Source organism: Anoplophora glabripennis, unplaced genomic scaffold (assembly GCF_000390285.2).
Source record: "Anoplophora glabripennis isolate ALB-LARVAE unplaced genomic scaffold, Agla_2.0 scaffold2224, whole genome shotgun sequence".
In the NCBI taxonomy this organism is placed as follows: Eukaryota; Metazoa; Arthropoda; class Insecta; order Coleoptera; family Cerambycidae; genus Anoplophora; species Anoplophora glabripennis.
This window is the reverse complement of record NW_019418299.1, coordinates 1-16,828: the sequence shown is the minus strand read 5'-3', so window position 1 is coordinate 16,828 and position 16,828 is coordinate 1. Positions and strand designations below refer to the sequence as shown.

The following is a 16,828-nucleotide window of genomic DNA, read 5'->3' as shown; positions in this document are numbered from 1 at the left end:
CACTTCACCTCACAAACAAACACGTCCGCTCAGCTCGGCTGTTTGCTCTGAACTGACACACAGACGAGCCGGCGAAGCAAGAAGAGCGCCAGAAGAAAGGGCCCTTGCCGGCGGGGCCCAGCCAGGACAAATGGAGGTCCCACAAAGCGCCTACACAGGCCGCGGGCGGGGTAGACGACGGATGGGGCCCACCTATGAAGGCTGTCCAGGCCTACACGAGATGAGGCAGGAAAAAGAGGGATAATCCCTCTCAATCCCAAATCATTGAGGCCAATTTCTAGCCATGGAATAATGGCGCGTGATGATTGATATTTCTAGAAGGAAGGTTTCTATGATACTTCCATAGAAACACAAAAACAATAATTAAGTACCCATTCAATAGTACCAATATAATAAATTTAAAAAACCAAATATTGCTACTTTTGACAAGTGTCAAATAAAATCAATATGGCCACCTGTCCTCAAGTTCGTCAATAAAAAATAATAACAAATATTCATGAAAAAGTAAAAGAAGAAAAGTATGGTGGCGTAATCATTTTTACAAGTGATAAAAGATAAGCATCACTATTCTTTTCACTACCCTTTCACTTTGAGAGAAACAAAAAAGTAGCATATTTCACAAGACATTAACATTCAGGTGAGACCTTATTACTCTTTTACTTTTAACGTGGAAAACAGTAAATAACGTAGTAACCTCAAGGTCATTCTGTTAATTTTATATGTCTACTTGTAACTAAATTTCTAATAATATTTTTTTTAATTTGAGCTAAATTTTATTTTATTTTTTTTTTCAGATGTCGAATATTATTCCACCACTGTTGAGTAACACACCTCCTCCACCACCATCTCCAGAGGATGATGATGATGATGAATTTGGGGATTTTACGGGAGTTAATGACTTATCTTATGGCTGTGACAGTAAGAGATTTTAAATCTTATAGTTTTGTAAAATTATACTATCTAATGTTTTTTCCCAGATTTATCATTGCCCCCATCTCCAGATCATTCGCCAAAGAAGGTATCCAATTCACATGGATTGGATATTAATAGTAACTCGGAAAAAAATAAAATAGTACAAGTGGATTTAGGAATAGATAAAGATTTTCAAGATAAAAGGAAAAATAGTGAAAGTTTTAATGAATTGTGCAATGTGGAGGAGAAATATATAGAAAGTGTAGAAGAGAATATTTTGCAATATGCTAAAAATACAGTCACTGATACTCCGAACATGCACGATAACGTCCTTGAAAATGGTTCTGATGCTGATTCAAAAAATTACTGTAATTTTAGTTCACTTAATGACAATATTACAGAACAGCAACAAGATGTTGACAGTGAAATTAAATCTATTTCTAATCAACAGACATTGGACAATAGGATCACAGATGATAATAAAGAAACTGAAAATTTATTTTCAACTGAGATTAAAGAAAAGCCTTTAAGTTTTACAGTAGATAGTAATGTAAAAGAAGAAATCTGCAGTTTAAGTAATAATGAGGAGGATAAGATGAATCTAGAAAATGTAGGTGTTTTTGATAATATAACAGTTGATACACCTCTTTGTGAGTTGAGTAGTGAAGAAAACAGTAGTCAAAAAATTACCTCGGAGATTACTAAAAGTTTGGAATTAAATGATGCTATTTGTACACAGAAATCATTTATAGAACAAAACAGTTCTAATCTGACTGAAAATCGTGAAGAAAAAACTAGTCATGAGAGCTTTACGGTATGGAACACATTTGAAGATGATAGTATAAAAAATGATGAAAATGTGAATATAAAGCAAATTTGTACTGATGATGAATTTGCGGACTTTGCATTTGCAGATACCGAATATAAAAATTCTACAGAAACAACATACTATTCAAAAACTGAAGACATAAGTAGTAATTATTCTGATGAAACGTTTTGCAAACAAAAGTTACAAAATGAAAATTTTACAATTCCTACAAAAACAACTTCAGAAGATATTGTACAGAAAATAGTGAACCCTGTAGATGAAGATGATTTTGATGATTTCTGTGAATTTACATCGAATACATTTGAGCAAGACTCTAAACAAGACAAGTTACAGCTTTCTCCAGAACAGAGTGATTTTGGTAATTTTGCAAATTTTGCTGAAGTTGTGGAGGAACCAGTTTTTTTATTGTTAAATGAAAAACAGGCTTTGGAAAAAGCAGATTCTATTTTGAAAGAAATTTTTCCTCTCTCTAATACTGTTGAAGAGGACTATCAATATGCTGATGTAGAAAGCAATGATTTCATTTTTAATGAGTTAAAGGATATTACAGAAACCAATGCTTTGACTTATTTGTGGTCAAAATCAGCTAGTCAGAATATGCTTTTGAAGGCTCTTAATATTGATGCGAGGAACATAGTAAGTATTTTCAAGTATCCTGTATTACAGCAAAAATTATATTTTATAAATACACTTACTTTATTCTTAATTAAGTGTGCAATAGAGATAATCCCTCGGATAATCCTAATTATAAGTATATTGATAATGAAAGTGTCCATTCCTGAGTTCGTTACATTGCTATCTAGCTTTCTATCCATGTTAATACAGGGTGTCCCAAAAATGAATAAATTTCGTTCTACTTTATAGTTATATGGAGCATCGTGGAATCCTTCAATGCCTAGATTTGCTGCAAATTTAGGCCTTACGCCACTAGAACCTATTAAAACTGAAATATCTCCTTGCACACTGAAGTCTAGTCCGTCCACTTCTTCACAGCCATCTAGTAGTGATATTCCTAGTGCTCAGTTTGATTGGAATGGATCAGGGCTTGTTAACCCCCTTGATTGTAAGTATTTCAGATTTAATGTCTAATAATACAATTACAACTGTAGAGGATGTCCTAGTTTGGGTGAATCAAACATTAAAAACACGTAGTACTCAAAAAAGTATTGATTGAACCATTATTGGTTTAGGTTTTTTTATTCTAATACCTTTACTTGCAAAAGCCGATTGGAATAAAATTCGGTGCATTGTTATTGATTGATTTATTTGATGCTGCTTTAATAATTTTTTTATAATACAGTGATGTAGGGTTAACACTTTTTTTCGTCCAAAAAATCATATTGCTTTGTAGTGGAAAAAATTTACCATTTAAGTAACAATGTCACTTAAGATTAGAAATTGAAACCCCATTTCTTCTAACAAAGTACTACAATATTGAAATTGTATACTAGTGGAAAAGTAAGATGATACAAACCAATATAGCTTTATATTTTTTATATATCATGTCAGGATTAAGTAGGTGGTAGGTACAGTCGGCGCCACCCAAATGTGAACGGCAATATTGTACCGTGTAATTTAAACTTCAAATCATAGTCGTAAAATTCAATAGTTGTCAAATATACATATATGTCACTTAGAGCAAACATAATTAAATGTAAACAAGTAACGTGAAATATGCCGGAGCATTTAACTGAAGCGCATAGAGCAAGGGCTATAGCTAAATTAGAAGATAATTGGTCTTTGAGTGAAGTAGCTGCTGATTTAAATGTCAGTAAGAGTTGTATACTTTATATTAAACAGCGCTGGCGAGAACAATATTACAAAGATCTAGCAGGCAAGGTGTCGGGAAGGTTTCCAGTGACGCAGAAGACAATGCCTTGGTCGAATTTATCCATAAGAATACCCTCTCTGTGTTACGCCACTAAAAAAAGTCTGATTTACTATGATAAAATCCAGATAAAATTTCCATAACTACCAAAATGTGTTCACATTTGGGTGGCGTCAACTGTACTTATAGAATATCGATGCATAGATTGTCACTTCGTGTTTCTTCTTGAGCCTTGAATATTTGTAAATTTTCCACTAAGTAGACATTTATATATTATCTATTAAGTAAAATAAAGACAAATTTTATATAAATATTAAATTAGCTTAACCTTAGAAGTTTAAGAAAAAATAAAAACACTTGACAATAATGATGTTAAAATTTATTAGTTTTATAAATATATTTTTTATTACAAATAAAATTTAGATTTATACTCGCTAAAAATAAGCTTCTGCAGTACTTAGTAGCAGTTTGATGTTCTGAATAGACTTAAACTCTATCTTTATCGGGGGGAGTGCTATCTAAAGTATAGGTACACAAAATTTTAGAAAAACGATTTATGCAAGTCAGATTAGGTTAGGTCAAGTTAAGTATTATGGGTAGTATCTAAACATTCATATGTCTCATCATTTTGAATAGGATTTTAAATTCGTCAACTGATGACAAATTATGTTGCCCACGTCATTCTATTTTATTTGGAAAAAATATGTTTGAACTTCTGTAAGCGCACATATAATTTTAGTTAGGTATATAGATATTTAGATCACATACTAGGAAGATGTTAGTGAATCTGCATCTTTCGCAACTTTTAACTATATGTCATGTGACTATTGCTTTGGCGGTAAAATTGTGAGGAATTTAAGAATTTTATGAAAAAATTATTGAAACTGCTAGATTTCAGAAAATTATAAGAATGAAAAGTTTTATTTCAAAATTAAAGGTGCGGCAAGATAACTTCCTCATTTCATAATGCAATAAAACTAAAAGTAGTAAAGATATATTTTCAATTTTTTTTTTTTTTATTAAAAAGTTAAACATTTAAAGTTTAAACCGTTTTAAAAATTATATCTATCGGGAAAGTTACGTCCTCCATTGTCGATATACAGGTTGAACTGAATTCTGCTGTTTGCCGAGATTGTGCACCAAACGGTGACACGTGAATGCAAACGCGTCTGATAGAGTTCTCGGGGGTTGTTGGCGGCCCAATAGCGCATATTTTATTGACATATCCAGTCAAATTAAAATGAGCCTCATCAGTAAAAAACACAAACGCGTCTTGAGGGACATGTTCAAGAAGTACTTCACAAGCATTTCTTCGAGCATTAAAGTCGTGTTCGAAAAGTTCATGCACAATGGCCAACTTATAAGGATGGAAATTAAGTTCATCCTTCATATTTCGAATCACGGAACAATCGTAAATTCTAAGAGCAGACGCATGTTTGCACGCCGAATGCCGCGGGGATCGCAAAACTGCAACACTTTTCGCTAAAATTGGTTTTCCTTGCAAAGTGAAAAAACTGTTTTCCTCACTTTTTGTTTAAATAGAAAAGTTAGCTAATAAAATTTTTGACTCACGAGATGAGAGATGTTTTGTATTATGTTCCTTTAGACAATTTTACAATAATCTCGCGGATAGGACTTTTTTTGAGTTTCTCTTTTATTTTCGCTAATTTTCCTGGTGTAATTAGTTAACAAAACTTTAGGATCCCCTCTCGAATGAGACCACGCATAGCCACCTGGGACTCCCATCAGCTTCAGAGCGCTCATTTCAAATAAGGAATTTATCTTGCCGCACCCTTTACCTAAAAAACCACAATAGCTAGAGCGAATCTGTGAGCACCATCAAATTACTAACAGAATAGTCTTAAATTTCCCTCATTTAACTGTTTTCTCTCTCTCATATAGTTGTTAGTTTTGAGCTCTCTATACATGCATCACTAAAATGGCCTACTCGATATATTAAACTCCGAAGTTTTTCCCTTATGATATATAAGTACATTTTCTCATTGTATAAGTTGTCCAACCTGGGCTTTAAGTGCTATTTATTAGTTGGTATTTGAAGTGCTTCTTAACGGTCCACTTTTCAAACCTCAAATTAGGATTCTTTTTTTTATAGAAAGAACATTAGAAAAAGCCAAATTAGGGGTTAAATTACTATGATATAGAACTATGAATTATTAAAAAGAAATTTCAGTATTTTTTGAGTACTACCTGTGATTAACGTTTGTACACCATGTATTTGGAATAAAACTTTAATTTGAAAGTCAAAATATTAATGTGAAAATTATTTTATTACATTAATGAATTTACAAAGTTTTGCAACTATGGATGATATAAATGAATTCACTTAAGTGCATTTTAAAAAGACCAAAAGCATTAACTCATTAGTTCAAGTCCATGAAGTTAATTTCAATCGCTAGTGAAGTATTTTAAAACTCCTATTCATGGGAGCTTTTGCGTTTTTTTATCAAATTATCATGCCCTTAAAGAAAATGGTCTTAATTTTAAAACGTGTGTGTAGCTATTGTTAGGTTGTACTCATATTTATCGGCTTTTAATAAAATTTACAAGTCCAATCTCCAATATTAATTACAATAATACATAATCTAGCATTAGTAGTAGATGTAGTGCATATCTGAAAGCTAATATACTGACAAATAATTTCCATGCTCGCTACGGATTCCTTACTATACATTTCCACCAATCCTAAACAAAATCTGATGACCTATTGACCTGATCTGTTGTTTTATTTGTCTTTTACTTTTTATTTCTATCCGAGACTCTCAAACTATGCTGTTAGATTTAGAACAGCTAGTAGCTTCCTTGGATATCCCCACTTGCAATGCATCCTCTAACTCAAATCATTCCTCGTCTCCCACAAATGAGTTGAACGACTGGGATATTTGGTTGCAATGTAAGTACAATTCTAATTATGCATGATGAATGTTTGTCACCGTACAAAGGTACTTTCTTTATAATTTTTTTGTGTACATTATCACATCAGAATGTTAGATTCAACAGTAATTCCATTATATCATGTATAATATCAGAAAAGTGAAATATCATTTAATCTATTAGAACACTTTCTCATGGTGGTGTTTTGTGGTTTGGTAGATCCAGTGATGTGGGAATTATACCCAAAAGAATGTACGATAATGCAGATTTGATTTGTAGACAACGTTCCCTCTTAAAAACGTTCCCGTTAAAAACGAATGTAAAATTGTGCAAGTGGGGGGGGGTCCTGTGCCTGTGTTTGAAGTCAATTTTTTTTTTAATAAAAATTCTTGAAAATTACATTTTAAAGCATTTTTGTGTTTGGATTTTTGCCATTTTTAAATGCAATACAAAAATGTCTGCGCAACTTTCGAAACAGTTTAGAGGGAACTTTGTTCCTAGAGTTCCTGCAATGAGAAAATATTTTAGTTGCTGAATGATATTTGTTGTCAAAGCCTTCATTTTCCTAGAATTTGGGAAAAACAAAACATACAGTGTCTAACTTATCTGAAAGGTAAATTTCAAGGAACTATTAATGAAAAAAATGTCATATTTTTTCTAAACTTGATAATATAAATAATAGCTGTTTTACATTGACAATTTATTGATGAATAAATTGACGAAGTTCTTCATGAATTAATTCACGAATTTATTGGTAAACAGTGTGGTTTTACATTGCTACAGACTTTATCAAGTTTTTTTAGGCATGAATCAGTTCTACCAATGAATCAAAGAAGCAAATAAATTTCAAAAATGTCACCTTTCCACTCATAATTGTAGTGATACAACAGCGGTACCGTTGTGACACATATTATATAAATATTAGTGTTTGTAAGTAACAAATCAGTAAAAACAATGCAAAACTAGTATGACGCCAAACAATTATTTACATATTCCAATAACATAACCTCATTACTGATCTGAGGCCGGAAATCTGTTGGGTTGGTACTTCCGAACTACACGAAGAAATTGACGAAAATTAGAACATGCCCTAATTCATCAATAACTTGATGAATAAATTCATTAAGTTATTTGACAGCAGATTTGGTGCATTACACTTGTCCAATTTCTTGATGAAGCGACTTCATGAATTAATTGATCAATAAATTGTCAATGTAAAACAGCTATAAGAAACTTAACTATTTGCCAGTTATCACCTTTTTTAAGCCAAACTGCTGGGTTTATGGCACTCACAATATAGAGACTTTATTGATAGGCTAGCCACTAACATTAATCTCTTTTAATATGACACATTCTTTTGGCTATATCTCCAGTACTATTAGCGTCCTAACAGGATTATAAAAGTATACGTACAAAATATTATGTATAAAAAAATTGACATTGAATCTAACATTTTTGTGAGATGATCCTGTTACATACCAAGACCTGCTAAATTCTTCTTACATTAGCACTAAATGGAACAAAGGAATGTACGAATCAAGTGTGAATTCAAAAATACTGTTGTATTTCTTCATTTTGAAAATTTCTTTCAAATACTTTCTTCTCGCTGAATGAAAGGGTTAGAAATGATAAAATTTCCAAAAAACTGCCTAAGAATGCCACAATAATAAAACTTTGAAAGCTTATGATAGCTATTTCTATATAATGAGCCACTTTACAAGTACATTAAGTAATGTAAACATTACTTACATTTTACTTTTATTTGACATCGCTGATAAAATGTTATAAAAATTGCCAGCGTGAATAATATAAATTTAATAATATTTAAATATATGCCAGATATTTTTTCTGAATGCATAATTCATTTAAAAATATTTGCTGGTAATATATTTATGTAAAAATTACTTAATAGAAGTAAAGTTCTCATAAATAATTGACAAAAACAAAAAAACACAATTTCTGAAAAATTAAATTTTTAATAAAACAGTATAATAAATTCTTATGTGGTTAATTTTAGCTGTACCTAAAGAGTCTGCAGAAATGGCCCAAACAAGTGGTGAAAGAAAATCTTTTGAATTATCAGGTGAACAGTCGATATTACAACCACAAATTATGGATAAACCAGTAACATCACAAAAAGTACCTTCAAAAAATGACCTTGAACAGGTCTCTGAAGAGAATGTAGATGATTTTGAGGATTTTACTTCTTATCAGTCCCCAACAGGGTCAGAAACTTGGCAAAATGTAGTACCTTTACGAGAAACTTACATATCTAATGATGCTAAAGAACTGCCTTTAGATATCACAAATTGGCTTCAACCCACAATAGTTACTCCTGAATTGCCTAGGAAAGATTTGGAAATAGGAGATGAAGAATTGCCAAATATTCAAACGCCAGAATTTATAAGGAAAGAAGTAGTAGCGCTTGAGGAAAATGATGATGATTTTGATGATTTCCAGATGGTTTTACCAGAAAGTACTGCTATTCAAAAAAATAATATAGAAGTAAAGAATTCTAGCTTTCTACAACCTGATATTAAAGAACCTATAGTATCTTCTAGCTCAAATATGGCCAGCACTGATTTTAAAAATTTCGCATTCCCAGAAGAAAAAACTAAAGTAGAATCAATGACAAATTCTGTAACTGATGTAGATCAAAACAAGACAAGTTTAGAAATAAATACTGTTAAGCATAAGGAACCAGCAGTAGTTGATGATGATGATTTTACAGAATTTCATTGTTCAGTTCCTGCTCCACAACCAACTGTGCCTAAGCCTCTTACACCAATTCTAGAACCATTGAAACCAGTACCCGTTTATACAACAATACCAACCACTTCAACTCAAATTAATTGGCCAGATCCTGGAATAACGGATGAAGAGATTAAAAAATTTGAAATGGTATTCAAACGACCTCAAGAATACAGTGGTATAGAAAGTAAAAAAGAAATACCTGACAAAAATAATGAACAGACGAATAAAGCATCAAAACATAGTTCATTTGATGATGATGAATGGTCTGATTTTGTTTCCGTACAGAAACCCTCACCCGTCCACAAATTTCATTCATCTGAGAAAGAACGAACTTCAAGTCCAGATTTACCTTTATCTGTTTTAAATCTGAACACCATTCAACCCACAAAACAACCAATACCAGTCATTACACCTCAAGGACTTATTCAGACTAAGTTGTCCTCAAGTAACTCTTTAAATTTGTCTCCAAAAGTGCAGCTAAAGAATAATTCAATAAATTCACAGCAGAAGGCATTATATCCGAAACCACAAATTCATCCTTCTATTATAAGCAATCAGTTTGCATCGCAAGTATATAATTTTAATAATGGGAACTTAAGTCAAAACAAAGCAGTTCTAAATTTTCCTCAGCCTCAAAGTGCAAGCAGCAATTTGCAGTCTTTGGATGATGATGATTGGAGTGATTTTATTTCAAGTCCTTTACCTCCAGCTACTTCAAACGGCTATCAACAGAATTGGCAAAACACATCTATCTATAAACAGTCAAACTGGGCAAATCCATCTCCTAATATCATTACCAACCCAAGGCATTTCGTACAAAGTGGTAGTGATATGAAAAATAAAGTGTCTAATATTTCAGTGAACAGTAAAAAAAGTACGATTCCTAGTATATCTTTACCTGAATTAGAATTTATTGCCCCCAAAGAAAGGACTTCTAGCTCAAGGAAGAAATGACTAAGGGAGCAAGTAATGCTGTAAGTTTTTACAGTTTGTACATATGTCTATAAACAACAGTGGGCGATTTTCAATGTTTTTGTTCAATATTTTGAGGATGTATTCTCTAAAGTAAAATTAAAGTAGCCCACGATGTACTGTTGGTTTTTAAAAATGACACTAATTGACAAAATATTGAAATTTCTGATTTATTGCATTTGCTGTAAAATAATTTAACTGACTGAAAAATGTACATCAAGTTAATGAGATTTTTTTTATAGAAATACTTCCTTTTTGAAATGTCATTATTTAGACGATGAGCCAAGTAGTCAAAAATGGACGGTTTGGTTTCCTTTCTGGGGAGTAAATGTAACCTAATTTAGATTCGTCATGAAGGCATCATAAATGTTTGTAATGATACTTTGTAAAATTCAGTAGCTTAGTGGCGTTACGACCTTACAAAAATGGCCGCCGGGCGAAAATCGTAGTTTACCATTCTGAAATCTGGTTTCATTTGTAAAGAGTAAAAGTATCATAAAAATTGCAATTTAGCATAAAGCTAGGATCAATGTTTGGGATGATACTGTGTAAAAGTCTGTAATTTAGTTACGTTACTACGTCACAAATATGGCCGCCGGGCAAAAATCGTAGTATACCATTCTAAGGTCTGGTTTTACTTGTAAGGAATAAAAGTATCATACCAATGTCAATCCAATATAAAGCCAGGATCAATGTTCGTAATGATATTTTGTAAAGTTCGGTAGCTTAGTACGTTATAACGTCACAAACATGGTCGCCGGCCAAATTCCGTTTAGGCGTATTGGCAAAAATTATAATAATAAAATATTATATTATTATAATAATATGATATAATATAATAATCAATTTGTACAATACTAATATCAGTCTTGTTATTCCAATTTGCCTATATTGAATTTTTCCCTTTTTTCAGATATGTATTCCGAAGCAGATTTTTCACCATTGCCTTAAAAAAGCAAAAATAACAGGTACAACCGATGAATGTATCATTCACTGTACCAGCGACAACAGCAGTTTCGTGACTCTATCATCTACCGAGTCATGGAGAACTCTCTTGAACGCAGCGACAATAAGGAAACACAAAAGATTACTGGAAATTGCAGTCAGTTATCGGAGAAGAATTTCCTGCATTAAAGTACCACCGTCAATGTCGAAGCATCTTCACCATAAAATCTAAACACGCTAGTATTACGGTGTACGGTGTTAATATTTTGGTGTAATGAGTACTTACACAACTGCACTTTGAAGACACCGATGGTTCGTCCTATAATATTGTGTTCTGCTTAGTCGTAACACTAGCGAGTTTATATTTCGTGTTGAAGATGCTTCGACATTGACGGTGGTACTTTAATGCAGGAAATTCTTCTCCGGTAACTGACTTTGCAATTTCCAGCAATCTTTTGTGTTTCCATATTCCATGATTTGGTAGATGATAGAGTCACCAAACTACTGTTGTCACTCGTAAAGTGAATGATACATTCATTGGTGGTACCTGTTATTTTTACTTTTTTAGGCAATGGTGAAAAGTCTGGCGTCGTAATCCATATCTGAAAAAAAAGGAAAAAATTAAATCTAGGCAAATTGGAATAACAAAACTGATATTGTACAAATTGATTATTATATTATATCATCACCACGGTAGCATAGTCGGTCGAGCATGCGGTGGCAAGCATTTCTTGGCCAGACTTCCTATTTTGGTCCGGGTTCGATCCCTGGCGTCAGCACTGGCAATGTCGATGGATAATGGATGTTTGTCCGCATTTTTTCAAGTGTAGCCTCCTTCCACACAGCCTTTGGCTTTGGATTTGGGGGTTGTCTCATTTCTGTGGTGTGTTTTATGTTTTTTATTATTATATTATTACATTATTATAATAAAATGATATTTTATTATAATATAATATTTTATTATAATTTTTGCCAATACAGTATCGACACTGTACTCCGAACTAATTAAGATGTGGGCTTACAGAGATAAGTTTGAATTACCGATATTTTGGGATTATTGGATACTGAATATGTTTATGTAGATACATTTAATACATAACATATTAATAAAAAAGAATACTTTAAAAGAACCAATGAAACAGTTTAACGGTTACGAGTTTGCACGGCAATAATATTTCAACTAAAAAGATCTAATTGAGAAAGGTTCCGACTCGCATAAAAGGGTTTCTGCGAGGCTGCCGGGGAATTATGTTTTTAGCGGTTACTTTTTATTATGTAGTCTGACTCTATAATTTGAACTATATACGTTAAACCGAATTTTGTTCGAATTAAAGAGTTTTGTTCGGACCATCGAAACGGGCATTCGTCGGGCCAGTTAGTGGATTTCGGATTAAAGAGTCAATACTGTACACCTAAACGGAATTTCGACGTCATAACATAACTACTACGCTACCGAATTTTACAAAGTATCATCCCAAACATTGATCCTGGCTTTATGCTGGATTAATTTGTATTATACTTTTACTCCTTACAAGTAAAACCTGACCTGAGAATGATATACTACGATTTTCGCCCGACGGCTATATTTGTGACATCGTAACGTAACTAAGCCACCGACTTTTACACAGTATCATCCAAAACATTGATCCTGGCTTTATGCTAAATCAAAATTTGTATGATACTTTTACTCCTTACAAATGAAACTAGACTTTATAATGATAAACTACGATTTTTGCCCGGCGGCCATCTTTGTGAGCTCGTAACGCCACTAACTGAATTTTACAAAGTATCATCCGAAACATTCATGAGGTGTTCTTGACAAATGTAAATTGGTAGGCTACATTTACTCCCGTAGAAGGAAACCGCACATGCTCTTTGGCTCAACGTCTAATTGACAGGTAAAGTTCTTGAATTTAAACATATTTTTACTTGATCTATCTAGAGATCGAGCAATACTAATATATCGTATTGCTAATCCCATCATATTGGCCTAGATACAGGGCAAGTCAAAAAGTTAACCAAAGCTTCTGATCAAATTGGTGCAATTAACTCAATGTCAAAATGCTTCCTCAAAAAGTTTTAATTGAGATATATGTAAGAAGTATATCTTTCTTTACAGTAAATAAAATAGTACAATAAATAAATTCTGACTCATCCCGTATAGGTATATCGGCAGCCATGTTGGCCAATGTGGTGGTCGATATATTAAGGCTGATTAATTACTTGCGTTGAACGATAACTAATGCATATATACAATATGTTATGCTACGAACCTACCAAATTTAATTATTTGTGTCAAATGAAAAGAGAAATGCTTATGCTTTTTATGCTGTAAAAATAATGCATACATAAATAATTTTTTAAATCAACAGTACATTTAAATGATTTAAATTAAAAAATAAGAAATCCAAAACAATTTTAATTTACTGTTTTAAAGACTAAAACCTAATACATATTATTTCTGAGCGTGGTTGGTTAAATCACGAGTTTATTGATTGGGTAATTTAATTGATGTTTAATTTTAATTAACTTCATCAAATGTAATAGTCATTCTTTTATAATTATAAAAAGTATTCTACTTTGTACTTTAAAATCAATTGAGAACTAATTATTTTATGTATACTTTAACACTATTAATTAGAATAACCTAATGTCTGTTATTTCAAAGATTTCTTTTAATTGGTTTTAGTTAAATTTTCTAATTCAAAGATTTCCAAATGAAAAGAAAGGCCTATTACATATATTTTTTAATCAATTTTTATGAAATTGTAACGTATCTTTTGTTTTCAAAAATAGTTTGGATTAAAAAATAGTACATTTATATATCGTAATTAGAGACCGACCGAATGTGATTTTTTTGGCCGAAGCCGAACTTCGGTTTATGAGTCGCCTTCGGCCGAAGCCGAAGATATCTTTATTAACTTGACAATTTTAATTAAAAACAAAAATATGATAAGATAACATAAAAGTAGTTAAAAAAATGCATAATGTTTTGGAAATATAATATATAATAAATAAAACAACAAATTCTAATTAATATTAAAGTATGTCTCTCTTTAAATCAGTTTTCACTAATACAAATACTAATACTGCTATGCTATAGTACTTCGGCCTACGGCGCAGCGTTCAAAAAAATGTATCTAAAACATATTGCGGGTAGTCCCTGCCTGATCCGACCGGGAAGTTGCAGGTGCAGGCTCAAACTCGCTCCGTGTCGACTGTCAAATGTCGATGCAACGGTCGACGAAAAGTTCGGCTTAATTTTGGCCTAAGCCGATTCATAGCCGAAGGCTTAAATAATGGCCGAATGTGGCCGAAGCCGATTAATCGGTCGGTCTCTAATCGCGATTATTTGATAAATCAATAAAATGTAAGTTTTATGCAGGAAACGAGTGAAAATTAGTTCGTTCTTAAAGCTTAGAAAAAGGTGTAGATTTTCGATTTTCTAATTTGTTTTTTTTTTAACAATACATAGTTTTTTTTAACTATTATAAAGGGGTGTTATTTCAAATAAATTAAAAAAAAATAAAAATTCATAAAAAATCTTGTCTCTGAAGTTAGATGTCTTTTGCATACCTAAATTTTTGGTATCTTACCGTTTGACCCCCATTTGAAAGGATTTTTTTGAAGAAAAATTTTTTGTATTTATTTGAATTAGTTTAATATGTTTATAATAGAGTTAATTAAATGTGAAAGCTAATACAATTTATATTTTTAAAAAAAGAAATTTAGTAGTTTTTGGGTTAAAAAATAAAAAAATTAACAAATGACTAGTTAAATAAAAAATTGTTGTAGATAAATTGTTAAATAGTTTTTAAATTTTTTATTTTTACTCCATATTTTTTATTATCCGAAAAATTCATTTTTTTAAATTAGTTCTGAAATGATAGACATTACTGCTAGTATTAACTTTGCAACTTGAGTGATATTATTTATTCAGAATTTTAGGTTGTACGTGAATTTTTATAAGCAAAGGGATTGAAAGCAAATGACAAAGTTGTATCGCCTTATTTTTCTTTTGTACATTGCTTATGATTCCTTTTGCAGATCTAAATAAAAAAATGTGCACAATGCATATAAAGTATTTAAGTACTTAATATAATGGTTTCTTTTTTAATGTCTATATGTATATTTGAAACATATTGTCAATATTATATTGTTATTTACCATTCCAAATTGTTTCCACAATAAATATTATTTATATAACCTTATCCTGTTCTTTTTCATAAAACTTATTTCCCTTGGACCTATATAAATCAGGTAAGCTTTTTTAAATGAATAATGGATAAATTATTTTGTTCGTCATTGAATGTATCAATATTTTATCATTCAGTTTGATTGAAAAAAAAATAACTTTTAAGTTCATTTACAGTACCTACCTACAGGGAAGGAAAGTACCGATGGTCTATCTGAAGTTACGTGAGAGCGATAAAGTAAGCCATAGAAATCTATGTGATAGACAAGGATGAGTATAGTGAAGGCGTCTAATAGTCACCGCCCATTTCGCCCTTTCACAAATAAGATCTACTTCTTATTTGTGGAAGGGTGAAACGGGCGGTGACTATGAGACGCCTTCATTATAGCCATCCTTCTCTATCGCATGGATTTCTATGACTTACTTTATCGCTCTCACGTAATTTCAGATAGAGCATCGGTACTTTCCTACCCTGTATATGGTAGGTACCTAGTTTTGAAACATCTAGGAAAAGTAATTATTGCAATGTTCTTAATATTTTATATTTTAGATAAAAATTTTAGAATTAAACTGTTGAAGTAACATTATACTGATGCCCTTCCTGTCTAATATCTGAAAATGGCAGCTTCCGTTATTATTAGACTGTTTGCGCATCTTCATGCTTATTCTCATGTTATTCTCGTTCCTGCTAGTGCATTGAGAGAATCGTCCGAATTTTACCCTAACGTGTGTGGATTGTTCAGGCCTCAGGTCTACCTGACAGATTCACCGGAACGTGTATTGCTGCCTTAACTAAGCATGCTTTCTTTCAAATACAGTAGCGCCATCTTAATTTACTCTATTTTTCCAACACTTTTTACATACGAATGCTCCTATTGCTCCTTACCTTTACCACATATCTAACCCTTTACACTCCCTATTCCGACCTAAGCAGAAAAGGCGTACAACACGAAATAGGATTTAAAATGTTTCATTCTCTTCAGTTGGATTAGCCATAGCCAAGAAATGATGGATATAGTATTTTTTCTATACTGTGGTTATTATACAATTCTATTATATCGTACGGATTATTGTGCAATCTGCCGAACATATTCGCTCGACCACAGACCACATATCTGTACAAGAAATTCAAGCGTTATGAACCTTAGGCCGGGTTTTATACTGTCGGTTTAAACTTGAAATAGGCATTTAAACTGTGACCTTAAAAAAGTGAACGTTTTATAAGCTTCGTTAATTAGTAGACTGGCGCCCGTTCTTTGGCGTTAAACGTGGCCACGATGATTTGGGACCGAGAGAGACTATCCCTCTTTGTCCTGCCTTATCTCTGTAGGTCTGGGCAGTCTCGTGAAGGTGGGCCCCGTCCATCGTCTACCCCGAACACAAGCGCCACGCGCGCCATTATTCCTTGGCTAGAAATTGGCCTCAATGATTTGGGATCGAGGGGGATTATCCCTCTTTATCCTGCCTCATCTCGTGTAGGCCTGGACAGCCTTCGTAGGTG

General features: G+C 32.4%; 1 protein-coding gene across 1 annotated transcript; it reads left to right on the top strand.

Moving 5' to 3' along the window:
- The first annotated feature begins 449 nt into the window (after positions 1-449).
- Positions 450-11,910, top strand: LOC108916643. The gene is made up of 5 exons (XM_018722940.1): positions 450-637; positions 795-918; positions 978-2,377; positions 2,606-2,804; positions 8,479-11,910. The coding sequence occupies exons 2-5, from the start codon at positions 795-797 to the stop codon at positions 10,167-10,169; spliced, it is 3,414 nt and encodes a 1,137-aa protein (XP_018578456.1). The 5' UTR covers positions 450-637; the 3' UTR covers positions 10,170-11,910.
- The last annotated feature ends 4,918 nt before the right edge of the window (positions 11,911-16,828 follow it).